The sequence below is a fragment of the Primulina tabacum genome, chromosome 10 (assembly GCF_025594145.1).
Source record: "Primulina tabacum isolate GXHZ01 chromosome 10, ASM2559414v2, whole genome shotgun sequence".
NCBI lineage: Eukaryota > Viridiplantae > Streptophyta > Magnoliopsida > Lamiales > Gesneriaceae > Primulina > Primulina tabacum.
In genome coordinates, this window is record NC_134559.1 from 7946344 (window position 1) to 7969381 (window position 23038).

The 23038-nt window shown below is 35.2% G+C and overlaps 1 protein-coding gene across 1 annotated transcript; it reads right to left on the bottom strand.

Annotated features, from left to right (window-relative positions):
• Positions 1-7812: 7812 nt before the first annotated feature.
• On the bottom strand, positions 7813-18464 carry LOC142505488 (zinc finger CCCH domain-containing protein 64). Its single transcript, XM_075618473.1, is given in 11 exon segments — positions 7813-8142; positions 8744-8889; positions 14271-14364; positions 14703-14819; positions 14821-14989; positions 15419-15870; positions 16067-16184; positions 16825-16944; positions 17051-17180; positions 17939-18212; positions 18328-18464. Coding segments are annotated over 11 exon segments (1827 nt in total). The 5' UTR covers positions 18406-18464; the 3' UTR covers positions 7813-8013.
• Positions 18465-23038: the final 4574 nt, after the last annotated feature.

Consider the following 23038-nt stretch of genomic DNA (forward strand, 5'->3'; position numbering starts at 1 on the left):
ATTTAATATCAAAACCATATAAATTATAATAGTCGAGACCACACAATTCAAATTTTTAGGGTAACAACCATAATTATATATACACACAACGCTTGGAGAGGCATATACACTGAACATATAACTCTCACTGAGAAGTATGATAGATTGGGTTCTATCCTTATCTCCTCTATTATCGTCAGTACTCCATATATGAACATCACAGTATAAGTGCTCTCCTCGTACCACTCATCACCGGTAGGACTATGGACGCCATGCTGTCATGATTACCATCCACACACAAAACAGTAATTGCCTCCGAGAGGGTGAATAATAACCCAATATATTAAAATCGAAATAAAATTAACGTGTACTATAATGAATGACATGTGGATGCAATGCACGATAAGAGTAAATCAACATGCAAGGGTAAATAGAATAACAAGAACTGCACAATCGGTAATTTCAGAGTTATAATAGCTCGAGCAACATGCAAAGCTTGGCTACATTGCCGTAGCGACCACTCCACTTGTCTACTACCATGTGTCGATCAGCACGTCAGGGACTACGGACATACTGCGTCTTATCGGCCTACAACATCTCTCGGGCTAGTGACAACTCCTTATCATCTCAACAATTACCTCGATCATACACACGATATCAAATCGGCCATCAATAGGATCGAGGCTCAAAATGACATGCAATGCCATGACATACATCAATGCTACTTTTATATAAAAATTATATGTGTGTACATATATTTTATTTTCATGCATCGATGTTTATAAAAATGCCACAAATAAACCACGAAGACAAATAAATGTCACTTAATTCATCTTCAACAAATATCAAATTTTACGAGTACATGTTGTATATTACCCAAAGTTATATTACCCAAAAATAACCTAGAATTTTCTTATGTGATATGGTGAACTATGGTTAAACGAATAACTGCTCCATGTAGGAAAATGGTGAATCCAACTTCTATTGAATTAATTGGAAATGTTTGTACAAGCTCCCATATATAGAAGCTTAAAGAAACGTGAGTTCAAAAACAGTAAAACCGTAAAGCTAAGATGCGACTTTAATACCTGGGTACATGGACCAACTTCAATACATTACATGGGCCAATTACGGATGTACAATAACATATACTAACACGAACCCTTCAAGCTTGGAACATGTTCTGCACACCAAGCTTGGATAATAGAAAACGATGTTGATCGGTACCCAATCCTTTCGTGAAGATATCAGCGAGCTGATACGAGGAAGCAACATAGGCAGTCTGAAAACAATCAGCTTAAATCTTGTCGCGGATGAGGTGACAATCGATATCGATGTGCTTCATGTGTTCATGAAACATGGGATTTGCAGCAATGTGTAAAGCTGTATGATTATCATAATACAACCTGGCTGGCAGGCTCTGTAAACAACACCACATATCAGACAACAAACCTTGTATCCAAACTATCTCACACGAGGTGGTAGCCATGGCTCTATATTCTGCCTCGGCTGAAGATCTTGAAACGATGCTCTGTTTTTTAGTTCGCTATGACACCATTGAATTAGCCAATTTAATGCAGAAACCTATTAGTGATCGACGAGACATGTGACAGGAAGCCCAATCCAAGTCGCAGTAGGCAGATAACTTCAAAGCGCTGTGAGCGGACAAAAAAATGCCCATACTAGGAGATCTCTTGAGGTACTTTACAACCAGCATGGCATCATCCATATGTGAGTGTTTAGGAGAGCGCATAAATTGGCTTAAACATTGAACGACATAACATATATCAGGTCTAGTAATGATGAGATATATCAATCGGCCAACTAATCGTTTATAGGAGTTTGGATCAGTAAGTACACTATCCAAGACACCGGTTGATGGAAAGGGAAGCAAGAGATCAAAGTCATGGGAAGTGAGCTTCTGATGCTGTTCAGTTGGGGTATCAAAAGGTTTGGCTCCCAGAACCCCTGCATCAGCAAGAAGATCCAAAACATATTTTCGTTGATTCAGAAGGATGCCACTGGTAGAACGTTCTATTTCAGTCCCCAAAAAATACTTTAAAAGACCAGGTCTCGAAGCTCTAGTTTAAAGTGTAAGAACTTCTTTAAGGCAGCAGTTGCATCTATATTATTATTAGTGATGACAATATCATCAACATAAACCACTAAAAGAGTAGTGGTATGAGCATCATGATGATTAAATAAGGAATGATCATACTGAGATTGCGCAAAGCATGCTTCAATCATCACAGCAGCAAACTTTTTATTCCATTGTTTGGAAGCTTGTTTAAGCCTACACAAGGATTTGCGGAGTTGACAAACTTTATTATGCTCTTGAACGTGATAATCGAGGGGCAATTGCATAAAGATCTCCTCATCTAAGTCCCTTGGAGAAAAGCATTAGAAACATCCATTTGAAATAAACTCCAACCCCGAATGACTGATGTGCTGAAGAAACAACGGATGGTGGTAATTTTAGTTGTAGGAGAAAATGTGTCATGGAAATAAACTCCAGCCTGTTGAGTATAGCCCTTAGCAACCAACCGCGCTTGAAACTTATCAACATTTCCATTGGGCAAGAATTTCAGTTTATACACCCATCGACACCCTATTGGCTTGACATAGGGAGGTAAATCAACAGCATCCCATGTATTGTTAGAGACCAGAGCTGCTAGTTCTAAATCCATTGCATGCTTCTACCTAGGATCCATGATGGCCTCATGGTAAGATTGTGGTTCGGTGATAGAGGAAAGTGCAGTAAAAAAAACTTTGATAGGACGGAGAAAATGTTGAGTAATTGATATGGATGGAAATAGGATACGAGCAAGAACTAGTGTAGGCGTGAGACAATGTGGGAAAAGAAAAATCTTTTGTCCAAATGGGTGGCTGGACAATTCGAGTGGATATCATCAAGGGGTTTGGAGGTGTGTGGGCTGGAATAGTTGAAGAAATTGGGTCATCTGACAAATTGCGATCTTCCAATGGGGAAGGATAGAAGAATGAAATGGATTCAGGAAATATGGAATCGAGCCGAGACTTTTTAGCAAATGGAAAACGAGATTCATGAAAAACATCATCCCTTGAAAGAAAAAATCTCTTGGTGTCAAGATCCATTACTTTTTATCCCTTTTGAAGAACGGAATGGACCAAAAACACACAAGCCTTAGCTCTAGGAGAGAACTTGTGAGTGACATGAAAAGATGTGGCATAACAAAGGCAATCAAAACTTTCAAATGCACATATGAAGAGGTATTGCCAAAAATGACTTCAAAAGGGTTTTGTTGGTAAGGAGGGGGCTGGGAGTATGGTTATGAGGTATACTCCAGTGAGGACACAATCTCCCCAAAAATGGAGGGGAACAAACGATTGGAAGTGCAAAGCTCGGGCCAAGTCAAGAATATGGCAATGTTTGAGGAGTATGTGGGCACGAGCTTTGATGCAAAATCCCAAGCGACATAAACAGCGAACCACACTCAAATTTAAAGACATCAGAAGCATTATCAGTCAGAATGGTTTTGAATTTCAAGGAGAATTGAGTAGTAACCATGACACGAAACTGGCTTAGAAGTTTAAGAATGTCGAATTTGTATTGCATAAGATACGCCCATGTCCCTCTAGAAAAATCATCTACAATTGTCAAGAAATATTTTTCTCCATCATAGGTTGGTGTTCGAAAAGGGCCCCAAATGCCCATATGTACTAGTTCAGTTCAAACAAAGAAGTTTTGGACAAACTAACTTTAGGAAAAATCAACCTTGTTTGTTTCGATTTAGGACAAATCCCGCAATGAGACAAATCTATGCTCTTTGACAGAAAATGTAATAAATGCATTCTAGAGAGGGACATATGCCCTAGTCTTTGATGCCACAAATCATGAGTAACATAGGTACAAGAAATGAAAGTATTACACTGTGGTATGCTAGATGCTATATAGTGTGCAACTTGAACTTGAGAAGGCTGTGATAGTGTTGTTGATAAGTGGTAAAGTACATGTCGTGACCTACCAATCCAAATCACCCTCCCACTTTTACGGTCCTGAAATGTACAATAATGAGGATAAAATGTTACATAGCAGTTATGGGATGTAGTGAATTTAGAAACGGAGAGAATGTTGAATTGAAAGTTGGGAACATATAGCACATCATGAATGAGAATGTTGTATAAAACAACCATGGACCCTTTAGCACTAACTAAGACTTGAGCACCATTTGGAAATCTAACGGAACTAAGGGAAGAACACAAAAACTTAGTATCACGCAGCAATGAATAGTTACCAGAATATGATCATTGGCCCCGGTGTCAAAAATCCAATCTGCAGGAGCACATTCAGGGAATTTTCTAGCCATGTTTACAACATTGGTGTCCAATGCTTCCAGAGTTTTTAGCAGCGTTGTTTGATGAATGTAGAGTGGTACCTCCTAGTAGTTGTAATATCTCAGCATATTGAGCTGGGGTAAAGCTAGAGCCAGCCCTTGTAGTGGTCTTTGGTGAGGACTCATTGTCTTCTCCAGCAACATTGTGAGCTACATCCCTCATCTTGGGTATGTCAAACTCTCGACTAAATCGTTTAAAATTTCCTTTATCCTGATGTGGTTTGTACAACTTGTGGCCTGGATGATAGCCTATCAACTTAAAACAATGAGCCTTAATATGTCCATTCCATAAACAATGTTCACATGTAAGCACATCTTTCCTCTTCTCATCGCCCCGTCCTTGTCTTGAGTAGAAGACTGAAGCAAGTTGATCAACCGAGAACAACAATCGATGAGATTCCTCTTGAGAAAGTAACAAAAACGCCTCACTAACTGTTGGTAGAGGCATCATCATCAAAATCTGGCTTCGAATATGCATATAGCTATCATTCAGGCTCATCAGAAATTGCAATAAATGATGTTGTTGATCATGCTCAACATATTTCGCACTGCAACACACTCACACGACAGCAAGGTGACCAAGGAACTATATCCATCTCACAGTTGTTTCAGCTAACAAAAATACACTGAAATTGTGTTGTTTCCATGTGTCAAACTTCCAAGCTCTCGGTGAATAGAGAAAATCCTCGAGCCATTCACCTTATCGAATTGATCTTTCAAGTCTGACCAAACCGCAGAAGCATCACTAGAATATACAAGTCAACTAAAAATGTCTACAGAGTTCATAATCAAAGATAATACCAATGCATTACATCTTTCCCACTGATTCAATGTAACATTTCCTATAGCTGGTCGTGCACACGTTCCATCAATAATCGTTCTTATTCTTAGCACGAAGTGCGATTAACATAGCACGACTTCAAATGTCATAATTCTCAACCCCTGTCAATTGTTCACTAACAATAGTCATACCTGGAGAATCAGACAGGTGCAAGAACATGGGATGGTTGAAATTACTATTTTATCGTGAATCTATCAACTTGGAGTTGGAAAAAAAACGGATGTGCAAGGAGAAAATGAAGTGCTCAACAACCTCAATCGATTGAGTGCAAAATCAGCTGCGAGCCAAGACAATTGACAAAAAAATTGGCGATGAATCTCGCGAACATGATTCTCAGGAGACGTGGCTCTGATACCATGTTAAACGAATAACCACTCCAGGTAGGAAAATGGTGAGTCCAACTTCTATTGAATTAATTGGAAATGTTTGTACAAGCTCCCATCTATAGAAGCTTAAAGAAACGTGAGTTCAAAAGCGGTAAAACCCTAAAGCTAATATGCGACTTTAATACATGGGTACATGGACCGATTTCAGTACATTACATGGGCTAATTACGGATGTACACTAACATATACTAACAACTATTTCACACTATTAAAGAATATAAAATAAATTTCGTCAGTTACAAGTTTATTAAATTATTATTGCCTAATTTAATTGCACTAATATTTTGACTTCGTACACTGTACAAATCTTATTACAAAGTCTTCTTCTCTTTTTAACTTAAGGACTAGTATCGAAATGTTTTGCTTTAGAATTTAGTTGTATGCATAGTATTTCCTGAACAAAACTCGTTCTTAGCATAATTTTATGTAAGTAATAAAACAGAACTTATAACCCAATTGAAGATACCAAATCATTCGTTACGTAGAGTCGAGAATCAACTTGGTCAAATTGATTGATTTAAATGTCACCAGAATAAATAAATAAAATAAATTAACACAATAAAATTTTAGATTTTAAAATTCCAAATCTACGCTTTTGGAATAATTAATCATAAATTATTTAAGAAACCCACTAAGGTGATTACTGAAATGAAAATCTTGTAGATGAAACTCATTTTGAAGATTTTCCTTTATTTGAGCATTAAACCGAAACAAGAAATTTCATGTATAATGATCCAAATTAATATTAGGTAAAAATTAGGGAAAAAAAAGTACAACTGTTTATACATTATATTAATATTCCTATTACGCAGTCATTATTTAACAAACATTAGTAACAATAGCAATATAAAATATATTGCGGAGAAATATTTACGCTAATGATGCTTATTTAGACAATATAGAGCCATCTTTTCAAAAGGAAGACTTTGGAAACAAAATCTATATCTTTCTGTAATAAAAGGTGAGGCTGGACAATTTGTCCGATTGTGGTGACACATCGCAAGGATTATTATAAGCAATAGAATGATTACAAAGGCAAGTTGCGTTTACTCTACGGTTGAAATTTGCTTCACCATTTCACCTTTTTATGATGATATACTTTATTCTAAATATTATTATATAAGTAAATAATATATATATATAGTATTTTATAAAGTTTTTGTCATTTAAATACGAATATACATGTATATATGCATACATGAGTGTACCCATTTGTATAAATATATGTACATTTATATATTTTTGTCATATATATATATATATATATTATTTTATTTCATATCGTTATTTTTCGTGGCCTTACAATAGCTGTGAAATTTTACTTTGGCGAGAGTATGACAATAATTTTATCTTGGCGTAATTTCGTTATTCTAATACGTAGTTGTGGCTTACCGTATATCGTAAATTTTATGTGATCCGTGTTCTTACACGAACACCTCAATTAACACATTTCTTGCGTTGAAAGATTTATTCAATCATTATCTTTGAGACTGCTACTATCTTAAACAAGACAAAAACTCATGTGCAACGATTTCACGGGTTTAAACATATCTATTATTTGGATCATCCATGAAAAAATTATTACTTTTTATTGTGAATATCGGTAAAATTGACTTGTCTCACTGATAAAGATTCGTAAAACCATCTCACAAAAGACATACTCCTTAAACTTACCTTATTGAAACACACTGTGATACCTATGTCAAATATGCCACGTCATGTCTTTGTAACCAACATAAAAAGAAATAATATACCAACGTGATCCTTTTTCTAATCTCAGTGCTTAAAAAAATTAAATATTAAATCAACTTATATTGATATAAAATTTATCCTTCGTATTTCTTACTTTTTTTTCATGATCCCAATAATTATTTGTAAGTAATAGGATTGATTATTTATCCACAACTAATTATATTTAATTCTCAATTATCAGTATATAATTTATCGTGTATTATTTACTTGTGCATATGGATTTGAAATATGATTAAATTAATAAAGGAGTTCCCACGTTAAACTATTTTCACCAAACCAAAATTTATTTTAAAACAATAAAAACAAACCAAATTACAATAAAACAAAAATGAAAAGTATACTTACAGCCACCACCTGATGGTTGGATTGGCATAGTCCCTGATAGATAGAAGAGAACGTCCCGACGGATATCTCTCTCCAACATTTGAATTCAATGTTTGAATTTCATTGTTTATCTTTACTATTGGGGGCTAGCATAAAGCAAATAAATCGTGTACATTTGTATATATAATTCAATATTCATAACACAGAAAATGCCTTTCCATCTCACTTGAGTCCAAGAACTCTTTATGGTAATGAGAGGACATGGTACGAAAGCAAGTAAAAGCATAATACCCCCACTCCCCTGTTGTAATTAAAAAAAGGTATATTTGTAAATGAGGTTGACTTACTTGCTCTTGTATCAGTTGTTTGGATCATACTCCTCAAATCGACATTTAAAATCGTCAGCCATTTTTGTTTCTTCATCTTTGGTCAGTTGGCAATTCCTCCAATCAGCCTTATCGGCTATATTCAACAACCCAGCCAGAACCTACAATAACAAACGTTGTAAAGTTAAGATGACCAAAAATTCATGTTCGGAGATGAAGTTGAAATTACGGAAGTTCCCAAAAAAGGGGAGCTGATCTCGCATCGAGGTTTGTCGAGTTGACAGAAATTGTGGAAGTCAATAAAAAGGGGGCCGACTTTGCATCTAGGTTTCGACAAGTTGAATGAGCAGTCCACTAAAAAGCAACCTGATATTAGGATGCTGAAAAAATCCGAAAAAAATGTACCACTAGGAGGGAAAGCATGTGTTTTCACTAAAAAAAATAAGATAACGATAAGAAACTTATAGTTTTGTTAGCGCGGATTTTTAGTTGTAAGTTGGTGCTACTGAACTCAATCAAGCACTAGCAAGCTTGTATCGCTTTCTAAAAGATCGGGCCCAGATTAGGATCCAGAGTTACGTGAATCGTGCAATTGTGTTATACGGGATATGATATCGTACACAAAGTAAAAAGCAACATTGGTTGGAAACAAGTATAGAGCATAATTTGATGGCATTACTTCTAAAGTTTTTTTAGAGTTCAACGTAACTTTTGAAGTCGAGAAGTTGCAAACTTTGTTTTGTAGCAGTTTCATATTCTTACCTCGCGACCAAACTGAGCAGGAAATTTTTCATTCTCCTCGATGACATGCGACATGAATGTTCCCCCAGGAGCTTCCACATAAAATAAACTCTGATTCTTATCGAGATGCATCTGCAGTAATTTCCGTCCTTCAGAACTATTATCATCTGAATAGAAAATAAAGAAAGAGATAAAGTGAAAGTGTTAATGATAAAAAAAAAAAACACAACTTTACGTTCATTCTTAGCAGCCCCTGATATGTACGAACTAACATGGAAGAAAAACCATAGAAGCACCTGATAGGGCAAGAGGTGTTCCATTCTTACTAAGGTCTAAGAACACTTATCTTTGAGTACCAATAACTTTACAGAGCTTGTTATCCAGTTTAACATTGGATAAAGATTAAAATTGTTGTTTTTCCAATGAAAGAATTTCTAGAGGATACCTGTCCCGGGGGTACTATATTTGGAGTCTTGGAATCATTAGTTCACGAAAAAATGAAGTTAAACCGTCCTTGACTATGTTTTTATAAGAAATGAAATTAATTAACAAATATAGAAGTTTATAATCACTCGGAGGGCAAGACATCCTAGTCCTGTACAAGCTTTCAAAGATTTAAGAGTCTTCATCTATCTTGTCATGCCCAAAGTAAAATCTAGTACTCAATACTTTTCCTCACTCAAGTTTTGGCTCATTGCACTCGCTTGATATCTGCTTGTTCCTTCATGTCATGACTCACTAGTAATTGCTAATACCACAGGCCATTAATTAAGAAAGTAATTTTCGGGTTGATCAACCATTCAACCTCAAGGGAAGCCATAATGGTAGCCACAGATTGTAACACAGTCAGTAGTTTTCAATAATATTTCATGATACCAATAATATTTTGGAGATATAATTCGGGAATTGGAAAGAGGGGCCAATGACCAGCACATAGCATACAACTGAAGCCCCCAACTTCGAACACACCAAAGTGTCCATAATACCCAAACTCATTTACTGCACATGAGAATTTTACCCAGGATCAACATGTAGAACAAGCAGCAGCAAAAAAGGACAAGTATCTTAAAGATAAGACAAATAAGAAAGGATGAAAAATATCAAGGAATCAGGAAAACGGTGATATGCGGATTTGAATTAACGGTTGCTAGCAAGTGTAGGCGGGTTTTAAAAATAATAACGGTCATTTCAAAAATGGTATATTGCAAGTTTGAGATTTAGATGGAAAATTCTGTTCAAATATTACAGTCCAAAGGAAGATCTTTACATCATAATTTCAGAAATCAATTACATGAGAGTTGGGAGAGATCAAAGGATATGATTGGCTTCATTTGAGGCTAGAAGGGATACATACACTTATAAAGCAAAAAGGAAAGTGAACAAAGGTTGCATTAGTGAGAAATTGGCCAGTTAATATAGAGATGTGATGGATTAGAAAGAAAGCAATCAGACACTTCAAGCCATGATGAAGTGCATGACTGCAAGATTTGACTAGAATATTGTTAAAAAAATTAAATAAGAAAAAGCATATAGCACGCTGGATACGTGCTATAAAATTTGATTGGAAGCCAGCGCCAGAGAGACGTGCAAACACAGTTGTTCTTGATCCTTCACCTCCAGAGCAGCAACCATTCACGAAGGAACAACTTGATGCTCTTCAGAAGTTGTTTGGACAGCCTCTTGTCACACCCACTCCGTCTCTAAGTGGCACCGGTAATGTGGCTCATTCAAGTATTGCCTTCTTTTCATCTTCACAGCATGATCTGTCATCCTATTGGAAAATCGATTCAGGCGCATCCGACCATATGATCGGGTGCCTCAGCCACTTTCATAACTTTCGTCAGTGCAACGCCCCTAATACAGTAAGAATAGCCAATGGGTCTCCACTGTGACTGGTTATGGCTCCATTCAATTACCTAAGGATATCTGCCTTCATTTAGTCTTATATGTGCCCGACCTTGCTTGTAATCTACTGTCAGTTAGTAAACTGAATCATGAACTTGGCTACTCGAATAAGTTGTTGGGTAATTCGTGTGCTTTCCAGGATGTGACATCAAGGAAGACGATTGACAGTGCTGAACTTTCTGCGGGATTTTACATTCTCAAGACAGATGCTCCCTTAGACAAACTTTCTGCCCCACTATCATTACTTCACTCTGTTTCTGCTTTGAGTTCAAATAAGATTAGGGATATTTTAGTATCGCATTACCGTTTAGTCATCCCAATCCATTGTATCATAAGAAGTTGTTTGTTGACTTATTTCGTAATAAAATTTCTATTCATTTTCAATGTGATGTCTTTCAGTTTTCCAAACATTATCGTGCATCTTTTAGACCCAATTGTTATAAACCATCTTCGTCTTTTTCCCTTATCCATAGTGATATTTGGGGACCATCAAATACCCCCAACCTTAGACGGACTCGCTGGCTTATCTTATTTATCGATGATCAGACACGTCTATCTTGGGTCTTCCTCATGAAAAATAAATCAGAAAGTGCTCAGATCTTTAAACATTTACATTCAGTTATCAACACACAATTTTCTTCTCATATTCGTGTGCTACGCATTGATCGGGCCCAGTGATTATTTCAACTATGTGTTGGGGAGTTATCTGCAATCACATGGGATTATTCACCAAAGCTCATGTGTAGACTCTTCACAACAAAATGGGGTCTCTGAGCTGAAAAATCGCCATCCTCTTGAGGTTGCTCGTGCATTACTCTTTACCTCAAATGTTCACCAATACCATTGGGGTGATGCAATACTAACTATCACTTACCTGATAAATAAATGCCCTCAAGGATACTGCAGTTTAAAACTCCCATCCAGACCTTCCTATAAACTTATCCTTCTTCTCATTTAATTAATGAAGTGTTTGGTTGTTCCTCTTTTGTCCATATACACTCACATCACCGCGGTAAACTTGAACCACGTGTTGTCAAGTGTATCTTTCTCGGCTATTCTCTACACCAGAAAGGGTACAAATGCTATTCACCCATCACAAAACAATACTACACCTCTATGGATGTTACCTTCTTTGAATCTCAGCCATTCTACCCAGGCTCCTCAATTTAGGGGGAGTCAACCATCAATGAACCGAGCAGTTGGGAATCCACAATACCATCCATTCCTTATATAGAGCCTATTACATCTAATATTACGCCACCAGATCCACCATCGGTTCCTAGAAAACTCAACCTCCATGAGCCAATTCATACCAATTCTGGAAGAAACCATCATCGTCAAGAGACTATACAAGTACCCGCACAAATTAAGACTGTTAATGAAATCTCTCCAATAAAAAATTCAAGTACACACTCACAAGAATTAATCATTACTGATACTCATGTGATTAACAACAGTGATCTTGTTGATAGCCTTGATGAAAGACCTATCGTTCTACGAAAAGGAATTCGATCATACACACGGCACCCTATAGGCAACTTCGTCTCATTTGACGTTTTTCACCTACGTATTGTGCTTTTCTTTTCAATTTAGATCAGGTCCAAATTCCCCCCACCATAGATCATGCTTTAGATGATCCAAATTGGAAAATTGTAGTCCTTGATGAAATAAAGGCATTAGAAAATAACAATACATGGAACGCCAATGATCTTACATCATGAACAACCCGACTGAGGAACATATGGCTGCTATATATCGTGTGTTGAGGTACCTCAAATGGCTTCCTGGTAAAGGACTTCTACTCAGAAAAACTATAGAACGAAAAACTAAAGTCTATAGTGATGCTGATTGGGCTGGAAACCCTACAGACTGACATTCCACATCAGGGTATTGTACATTTGTACAGGGAAACCTAATGATATGGCGAAGTAAGAAGCAACCTGTCATTGCCCGCAGCAGTGCGGAAGCTGAATTTTGAACATTGGCCCATGGGATCTGTGAGGGGATGTGGCTCAGAAGATTGCTAACCGAGTTAAAAGTGGAAGAAAATCCCCCAGTTGAATTGTTGTGTGATAATCAAGCAGCTATCAGCATATCAAATAATCCAGTACACCATGATTGGACGAAACATGTTGAGTAGACCATCACTTCATTAGTGAGAAGATTGAGGATGAGATTATTATTGTCACCTACGTTCCTACTCAACTACAAGTGGCAGACATACTAACCAAGGCTATGTTTCATCCAACATTTTATGAATTGAGTTCCAAGCTGGGAATGATCAATATATACAACTCACCTTGAGAAGGAGTGTTGATCCTATTTACTTTGTTGGATAGGAACTTATCAATCATTTTCTCTTTCTTTATTTGTATCTTTGTATTTTAAATTCCTAGGATTAAGTTATCGTATCTCCTTAGTTGTTTATTTAATCCTTGTAGACTCTACATTATAAGAAATATACGGTGTTAGTGTTTCACCAATTCTCACTTTATTCAAACTTCATATACCTTATATTTTTTAGCAAGTTTCAAGGGCATTTCAGTGTCGGGAAGCTTCGGAGCTAGTGTCGACTCGAGGGACACGCAGATCGAGGCGTCATCAACGAGTGGACGACGGACACAAGTATAATCATAAAACCTTAAATAATGATTTAAGAATAATTAGGAAGAACTTTAAATGTGTATAAATAATAAAAATATATATACTTATCAACAGGATCGGTGATCGAAGCTAAACACCGACATAATCATAAAACCTTAAATAATGATTAAAAATCACTAGGAAGAACTTTAAATGTGTATAAATAATAAAAAAATATATACTTATCAACCGGATCGGTGATCGAAGCTAAACACCGATAGTCAGACCAGAAAGCCATTATATTATATAAATAATAATATAATATCATAAATAATATATTTTAAATGTGTATAAATAATAAAAAAGCTATTTATCCAAGTTTAAAATCTAAACATTCGTATAAGATGCATATAAATATACAAAAAAATATATTTACCAAAGTTTAAAAACTAAATAACTATATACATATATTCAAAATACCAATTATATTTATATATATATTTAAAACAAAACAATAAATTAAATAAATTATATTATTACTAAAATAATATTTTTAACGAAGTCTAAATTCCAAATAATTATGTAAATATAGAACAAAATATTAAATTTACGATTTAAAAAATTATTTTTCAAAAAAGAATGTCGAAATACTGGTTGAACCGATTTTTTAAAAGTAAATCAAAATGAATCAACTATATTTTTCAAGATACGAATCACATTATTGGACTCCTTCCTACACATATGGCACTGACCTTTGTTTCCAAATACACACTTATTTCAGTCAATGATGCTTGACTGCTTCCAATTTGGCTGTCAACAGTCCGAATCTTCAAGTTAATAATTCAGATTCACAATGTACATTCATCTTACTGTTAGGTTTTATTTATTAAAATTAGACAGCGAAATATGACGGTCTTTGCGATTAAACTTGCATCTGTTTCATGATCTTATGCCTAATAACAACTCTGATTCCACTATTTAGGGTTAGTTTCATATCTCAGTTATATGTATAGGTATCTATGAGTTGATAGTAGCACTTGAGGTCAAAATAAAAGCTTACTTTCAACTGTTGTGAACTTGAAACCCAACTTCTTTGCTGCTAAATTGAAAATATCTTTGACAGAAGTTGCCCGAGATGATGGTACAGGAACAGCCTGCAAGAAGATAAACCAATGGAGTCTTAAAAATCATAAAAATACTAGAGGAATCATTCAGAGATTTTTTATAAAAGTTTAAAGCCAATAACCTATATAAATTGATGGCTAATGAGCAGTTGACATTCATGTATATATTGCTCAATGTACATAAGGGAAAATGATGTGAAGTCGAGAATATAAACTCAATGTCAAATGGAAAAACAAAACACAAGCAACAAGACATAACACAAAGTAAACAGGACTTATTCCAGGTACATATGGGCAACAGGACAAGCCATACTACCAGCAATTATCAGTAAAACGTGCCCAGGACAAAAGAGTATAACTTTTCATACCTGAAGATTGGTATGTGTTCCACGTTTAGATATCCACTCAAAAAAAACTCCTACTTTCCCTTGGCTCTTAAAGTAAGCTTTAAGGCTGCTCTGGAATCTAGATATGCGTGCTTCAGCATTCTGGGGGTAAAGTAAGTGTGCTCGGCACATGTTCAATAGGTATTATGAGCACATGATCTTGGACTAATGGTCCTTTGGCGAGTGCACAATAATAGTCTTCTCCTATCGAGGCGATTAGATGAGACTCCACACTGGGGCTTGACAAACAAAACCAGCATTCTTTGGACCTGAAACACTAATATGTTCATAGTTGTTGATTTATGTCATGCCAGAAATGGAAAGAACCACAAGATAACAATATAGCAAGCCAGTGCTGCATAAAGCTATGCAGACTTTTTAAGTCAAAACTATGATCTATACGGATCTTAGATCAAATTAACAAATTCATAAGATTCTATATTTCTGCTGGGTTTTATTAAATCAAAACCTTGTCCAATTTCAAGCTTTTAATGATACTTCATTTTGGATTTATGATTCTTACAGAGAATCAAAATCATGTGAAGGGCTTAACTTAACTTCTACCATTTGCAGTAATGTTTTGATCCACAACTAAAGAGTTTTTCATCTAACGAATTTTAAAGTCATTTGTCCATCGGCATTTAAGCTCCACGTAAATTCAAAAGTAACTATAGAACGAAACTTCAACAATCTTTTACCTGTTTGAGCTTCCAGTGCCAGATTCAGATCTCCTTCCAGAAAATCCTTCTCCATCTTCTAGTAAACTGTGCTTAAAGTTGCAATCTGGACCTCTTTCGCATTTTCCCTTGTTTAAAAAATAAAAACACACACCCCTGACAGATTGTTCTCTTGCCTCTGCGTCATGACGAAAGTGGCACTTCTCTCCTCTTGGACACAACCCAGAGGATACAAATTTAAAACACAACTTCTCACCATCACCATCTCCATGTTTCGGTCTTTTAAGAGAGTCATCATACCGCCAATATTGTGTATCAGAACTACTGTCTCCAGATCTTTTTACTCCTTGATCAGCAGAGCTGGCATTTTCTGAAAATGAATAAGGAGACAGAGTAGTTTTTGGCGGCTTTGTGCAAATCTCAGCAGCAGACATCATAGATGCTGGCATAGGTGAAAGCGCATGAAGGAACTTCTGGAATCATAAGTAAAAATTATCAAGTGTTAGTAGCTTTAGTTTCATAAAAATTGTAAAAAGCATAACACTCTACATGACATTCTTCAGGTTTGCAAATCCAGAATTTATAAGTGCAGCATGAATTTAGAAGCATACAAAGCAGAAAGTCACATGTGAGGAAATGATAGAATAAAATTTGAAAAAGAACAAAAACCTGTTTGTTTTTATTTCCAACTGACCCAAGGGCTAAAAAACGAGTCACATGGACAGCACCAACATTAACATAAGGTTCCCGATCATAGTAGACACCAACTGTCCCTGCAATATGGTAGCTACCATAAAAGTGACCGCATGTTAGAAATTATGTCAAGGGAAAATATTGATGTATCATAGCAACACGTTACAAAAATCATTTTCACACGTGTTTTCCAAAGACCTACTCTTCGACTTATTTCACTTTTCAGAGATTTTGCATTTCACTTTTCAAAGATTTTTCATTTCACTTTTCAGATATTTTACGAGCACTGCTGACTGGGCTAAAACTGTCACTGCCACAATCTACCAACTAAACACTTAGATAGTAAACTTACTAAACTCTTTGAGGCCAGTTACAAGTATAATTTACACAATACTATGTGTTACCTGCATTCCGCATGCTGTTTCAGAAGTCATACTTTTTTCCTCATAATATCAGCCATTCTTTTACATGATTGATTTTTGGGAAATTCTCAATATGGATCTCTACGAAGCTTCGAGGGAATTTTTTTCTCGAACTAAAACTATTAGTTGGTAGACCCTATCTTAATTTTTCATTTGGATACACATGGCCAAAGTCTTAGATTTGCCTTTTTGATTCGTTATGTTTCTAATTTGGTTTTCATTGGTATTAAAGTCAATACCATAAACTTTTCATGAGTTTACCAAAATCCTCTGGATAAACAATATCACATCAGCAAATTAAACATTCCTTACCGTGGTTTGATCTCTGATACTAAATCTGATAAGGTGGAGTCACCAGTAGATGAATCCAATATTCCAGAAGTAACTTCAGATGCAGCAGCTCTATTTATGACCCCTTTGGGCCATTCATTAGTAAAATCAAGTGAAGGAAGCAAAGATCGTGGCAAAAGGAGAATTTGAAAGAGAGAGAGAGAGTGAGAAAGAATAATCAAGAACTTTATGTTTATAAGTAGGATATGTAAAGAAAAGATCCACAATTCCATGCTCCTCGGAGAATGCCCTCAGTGAATCAACATCATCTTGACTGTAAGCCCCAAATTGTTGAACACTTGCAGACTGCCTACCAGATAAGTACACCACAGAAAGACCTGAACACGAGTTTTCATATTAGCACAGGATGCAAAATGTTAGATATGCATGATACAACCCTTTGAAGGCCTGAACCATAACTTTCAAGCGCTAATCAGCTGTCAAAAATCAAAAAGTAAATAAATTAAGGTTACTTACAAAAAAATGTAGACAAGCCAAAAGCATGAAGAAAATCTACACTAAAAAGCAGGCACTTTAAATTGAAAACATTATGCAACTTCCAGTAGAGATTTGAGGGAAATAACATTGTTATTTAATATGCCCTGTGAAGTTAGGTCCAAAGACACAAGCCACTTTTTTTTCACCCTCAACACAAAGTGCCGATGTTGATATGATCATTAAAAAATCCAGGTATATAACTTTCATCTACACCCAACAGAAACATCCTAGGTTTAAAAGGACTATAAACAACACATACAAGGATAAATGTGGCGTTTAACTTCATTTGTTATATTTGGTTAGTAGCCATAGGGATTCGAATACTTGGTAAAGCACATCAATATCTCATGAGGTGAGGCTTCATGAGACAAACAGTTCTAGTTCCGTTTTTGTCACGTCCATCTCTTTAATTACTGTGTGGTCAAATTGCGGCACTACATTTCGAGCACTTAAATGCAAAAACTCATCCTACTAAAAAAGCCATACATACACAGAACATATTGAAGAACCAGTTCAAACCACGAGCAAAAAGTGTTCAATAGGTAACTCAAATTAAAAAAGCAAAATTGTTAAGACTTAAGAGTAGGTAATTACATACCGTGTAGCGTGAACTTTCCACTGCCTCTCAACCAATACAAATTCTCGCAGACTTTCAAGCCATCCATCTTAAACCCTAGGTTTGCCGAATTTTTTGCAGCAGCAGACAAAATCTTTGCAGAACCAACACCATAATCGCCGATGAAGTAAGTCGGAATAGGGATTTGAGAGCGTCCTTCGAGGTAGTCGTTGAACTCCTCGAGCTGGTCTGGGGATTCAGGGAAAAACTGACCAACGCAAAACAACGCATCGAACGGACCTGCCGATTTGTTCACCTGAAAAGTTGAGATGGCGACAATACATCGAAAGTTTAATGGAGTTGGAATCGATAAATGTGTGCGTATGTGTGTGTGTGATGATGGTGAGCGAGTGTCGAGGTGTATTGCATACAGAGGAAACACGCTTGAAAAGCTGGCCGATGCGGCCGAGGACATCTCCGGAGAGAAGGATTCTAGGAGCGGCGGCCATGCCGGAGACGGCGATTAACTTCCGGAGAGCTGAAACTGAACTACATGAAATGAAAGGGTTATTTTAAAAAATAATATAAATTAAAAATGTATTTATTAAAATATTGTAAAATGGAAAGTGGCATGAAAATATTACAATAAGTGGAAGTGATCTCCAGATTCTTTTAAGAAAAAAATTAAAAAAATTCACTGATTCTGGATTGGTACCCAATCCCACTTGTAAATTGCATCATCTTCCGTTTTTTTCTCATTCATTTGCGTGCTTCAATTTTTCCACGGCTTTATGCATTCAGAAGTGGAGAGAATTTCGCCAAGTATCAGTAATTCAGAATTTGATTTTGGATAATTGTGTTGAGTATCAGAATTTGAGAGAATTGCGTCGAGTTAAGTGGAATCTCTGTTTTTTCTTTCTATATTGATGTTTTTAATAATATTTCTAATAATGTTTGTAATTTATTGCAGATATTAAACATCATTCGTTGATTCAATTACAAATTCCGTACAACCACATTTGAAAAGGTTCGATAATTTCTTATATTTTAATTATATTATTTATATTATATTAATGTAATTATAATTTTGTTCGGTTGCATTATACTATTAAGTATAATTTTGTTATATTTTTTATTTTTAATATTACTCATATTATAAAATTACTAATAGGAATGCTAATAAGAAAGTAATAATAAATATAAATTGTTGATCTTTAAAAAAAAATTTGAAGTTCGTATTTTAAATGTAATTATGTTATTTAAATATGAGAATGTGTTAATATTAGAGGTTTTTTCACTGTTTAGTGTATTAATTATAATAATTTAATAAAAAATATGATGAAAAAAATAATTGTAAAATTATTGTATCACACCTATTAAATTGGTGTGATTTTTTTTTAATTCTTCATTTTTTTAAAATTTAAAAATAAATAAGTCACACCTACTTACTTATTTTTTTATTAAAAAAATTTCAATTCATGTCACGCCAATGAAGTTGGCGTGACATTAATCGAAATATGATATTTTTTTATTAAAATTTAAAATCATGTCATGACATGATTTTAAATGTAAGTCACGACTTATTGTTGCTATATTTGATTTAAAAAAAAAAAACTTGACGTCTCAGGTCAATTTAATGAAGAAATGTACACATATATAATAAAAGTTACAAAAATAAAATATTAATAATTTCGAATGCATTATTATATTTTATATTTTCTAATAGAAAAATTAAAAATAAAATTGAAACTGATGTATTATGTGTACTAAATTGGCTTAAAATTTTGTTTTAAAAAAGGCAATACAAATGACTCGCTATAATTATTTCAAAGTTGCAATCTCGATTGTACATTTATTAAAACAACAACAATAATAATAATAATAATATATATTTTTATTCCAATGATATATTTTGAATTAATTTACTTAATAATTTTTTTAACTAATTAAATTAAGTTTTAAGGTCAAAAATTTTTATCACATGCTTATGTAGAATACAATTTTGAAAGATATAACTTTATCTTGTAAATTTTTCATTTTTTTCTTTTTATTATGTTTTATTTTCTTTTAAAATTTATTGATATTCTTAATTATTAAAATTGTTAATATAAGAAATTAATATGTGTAAAAATTATAATTACACATGTTTGAATTTTTAATTTTTTAATATAATCATAAATTTTATTATTATTATAAAAATAAATATTGATATTATTAAATGTAATTTTTAATTAACTTTATTTGACAATATATATTTTAATAATAATAATAATAATTTCGTAAGTGATTCTTGAAATTTAATTCAATATAAAATATATATTTTACTATATTTATAAGAAACTCATAATTAAATTTTGTTATGATTGTATACATTATATCTTAGGTTTCGGCGCAGACGTGGATATTGTGAAGGCCTTACTCTACGTAGGTGCTATGTCATTATTGAAGATGGTAGGGTTAGATATAGTATCCCCGCGGCCAGGCCCATTAAAATCCCTCGGTCTACTACATTTTCCCAACTGGTGAATTATGTGCATCGCAAGCTGGAGATCGACCCATCAAAATTCTGCATCAAATTGTTAACGAAATATTGTTATAGCTCGTTGTCTCGTTACTTTGAAGAGCATGTCTATATTACAGATGATGATAGTCTACAATTTATGTTTGAGTTGCCAACACTGGATTGCATGTACTTGTATGTTGATTCATCGCCAGTGTTACATAGCGTAAGTGATTATGATTTTGATGCAGGTCATGCCGGTAATAACGCAAGGTTTGGGAACAGTAGGTTTAAATAAAGCGGGACCTTCTATGTATCACGTCGATGAACAGTCAACTCAGACATATTCTGGGATCGACACTGGTCCTTGGGATCACCATATCACGGCTCACACCGAAAAAGACTATGCATGGGGGATGAATAGAAAACGAGAATTGGATTTTACTTCAGAGGCTTGGGATCATCATATCACGGTTCCATCAGGAGTTGATGTTGCATGGGGTTCTAATAAAACATGCCAATTGGATTTAAATTCATGGGGTGATGAAGAAAATACAACAAATGTTAGACATTTTGATAGTTCTACTGAGACTGCAAATATTCATGCCCCAATTACAGAACACAAGCCCGAGCAAGATGATTTATTTGAGGACAGTTCGTATCATGTAATGAATAGAAATGATGATTTGTATGCTACATCAATTGACGGAGAAGATGATGATCATGTTGACAATGCAAATGAAGGGACATCGGCGCGTGTTAATGTCTGGAGCAACAATGACAGACAACATTCCTATTGCATCGGAGCAACATTTACGTGAAATTCCGCAATTTTTCAATGAAGTATATGACGAACAAATTCCAGATTCATTAGGTATTCCTTCTGCAACACGAACAAACTTTTATAATCCTGATAGGCCAGAGCTTGTGTAAAAATGGTTTTTAAGAGCAAAAATGATTTAATAGCTTCTGTGAAGGATTTTTCTGTTCAGGTTTTGAGACGTGAATATATCGTTGTCCAAAGTTCTCCGACAATTTGGAAGGTCAAATGCAAGAATTGGTCCGAATGTGGCAATTGTGGGTGGGGATTTCGAGCATCGTTGAAAAAAAATTTAGGCTACTTCATGATCACAAAATATGGTGATGATCACACATGCATTTCTACCCAAGTCGGTATAGATTACCACGACCTTGACGTCAACATGATAGCCAGTACACTTTTGGGAATCGTGTGTTGTGATCCTATATACGAGATTAAATATGTGCGAAAAAGTATTAAAAGAAAATATGGGTATGATATATCGTATGCTAAGGCATGACATAGTTTGAAACGCGCCTTGGAGGTCATCTATGGCATATGAGAAAGCTCTGCAAATTTGCTTCCTAAACATATGGGAGTTTTGTCGAAGTACAATCCAGGAACTATTGTAGAATGGAAGCACTTTCGACCGTATGACCATCCACATAAAATTTTGAACTTTGTATTTTGGGCCTTCAAACCATGTATAGATGGTTTTCGACATTGTCACAATATAATCAGCGTAGACAGTACCCATATGTACACCAAATATAAGCACAAACTACTCATAGCAGTAACATTGGATGCCAATAATCAGGTTTTGCCTCTAGCATTTACACTTGTTAATGAAGAAAATTACGAGTCTTGGCATTGGTTCCTAAGTAATGTTGCACGACATGTTACCAGAGGGTGTAGTGGTGTGTGCCTTATAGCTGATAGACATCCAGGTATAACAAGTGCAGTGCAAGATCTCTCTGACTTCAAGCCTCCTTGTGGTGTTCATCGTTTTTGTTTGAGGCATGTTTGCTCTAATTTAACAGTAAGTTCAAAAACATTCATTTGAAATACTAATGTTGGGAAGCAGGGATACAACACAAAATAGGAAAATTTAATGAGACAATGGAGGCAATTAGAACAAATAATGCAGCAGCTTTCACGTAGTTGTCAAACATTCCAAAGGAAAAATGGTCATTGGCTCATGATGGTGGATGGACACAAGGGATAATGATGACGAACATGTCTGAGTGTATTAATGGTGTGTTGAAAGGGGTTCGACGTCTTCCAATAACTGCAATAGTAGAGCTGACCTTACAGCAATGCGTGCATTTTTCATTCAACGGTGAGCGCGAAGTGATAAGATGATGGAAAAAAATCAACCATGGACCGATTATGCATACTCTAAATTTGATATGTGGTCAAAAAGTCAATTGAACATCGAGTATTAAAATTTGACCAAAGGGATAAAACAGCATCCATCACGACAGGAGCAAGACCAGGTCGTCAACATCACGTACAATCTGTTAACATCTCTACATATGATTGCACATGTGGTAAATTCACAATATTTGGAATTCCTTGTCCATATGTTATACGTGCAGCAAAATGGTTTGTTTAAATCCCGCACGGCTTGTACAACCATGGTTTACACTGAGCGAATACATGAACACATATGATGGAAGATTCTACCTATTCATGATGAACAATATTGGGATGAACCTACATTCCAATTAAAACACAATATTGTTCGTCGACAAAGGAGGCAGGCTGGTAGAGATCACAGGACACATATAAGAAATGAGATGGATCAACCATCATCGAGGGAGAGACAACGTGGGAGGTAAAA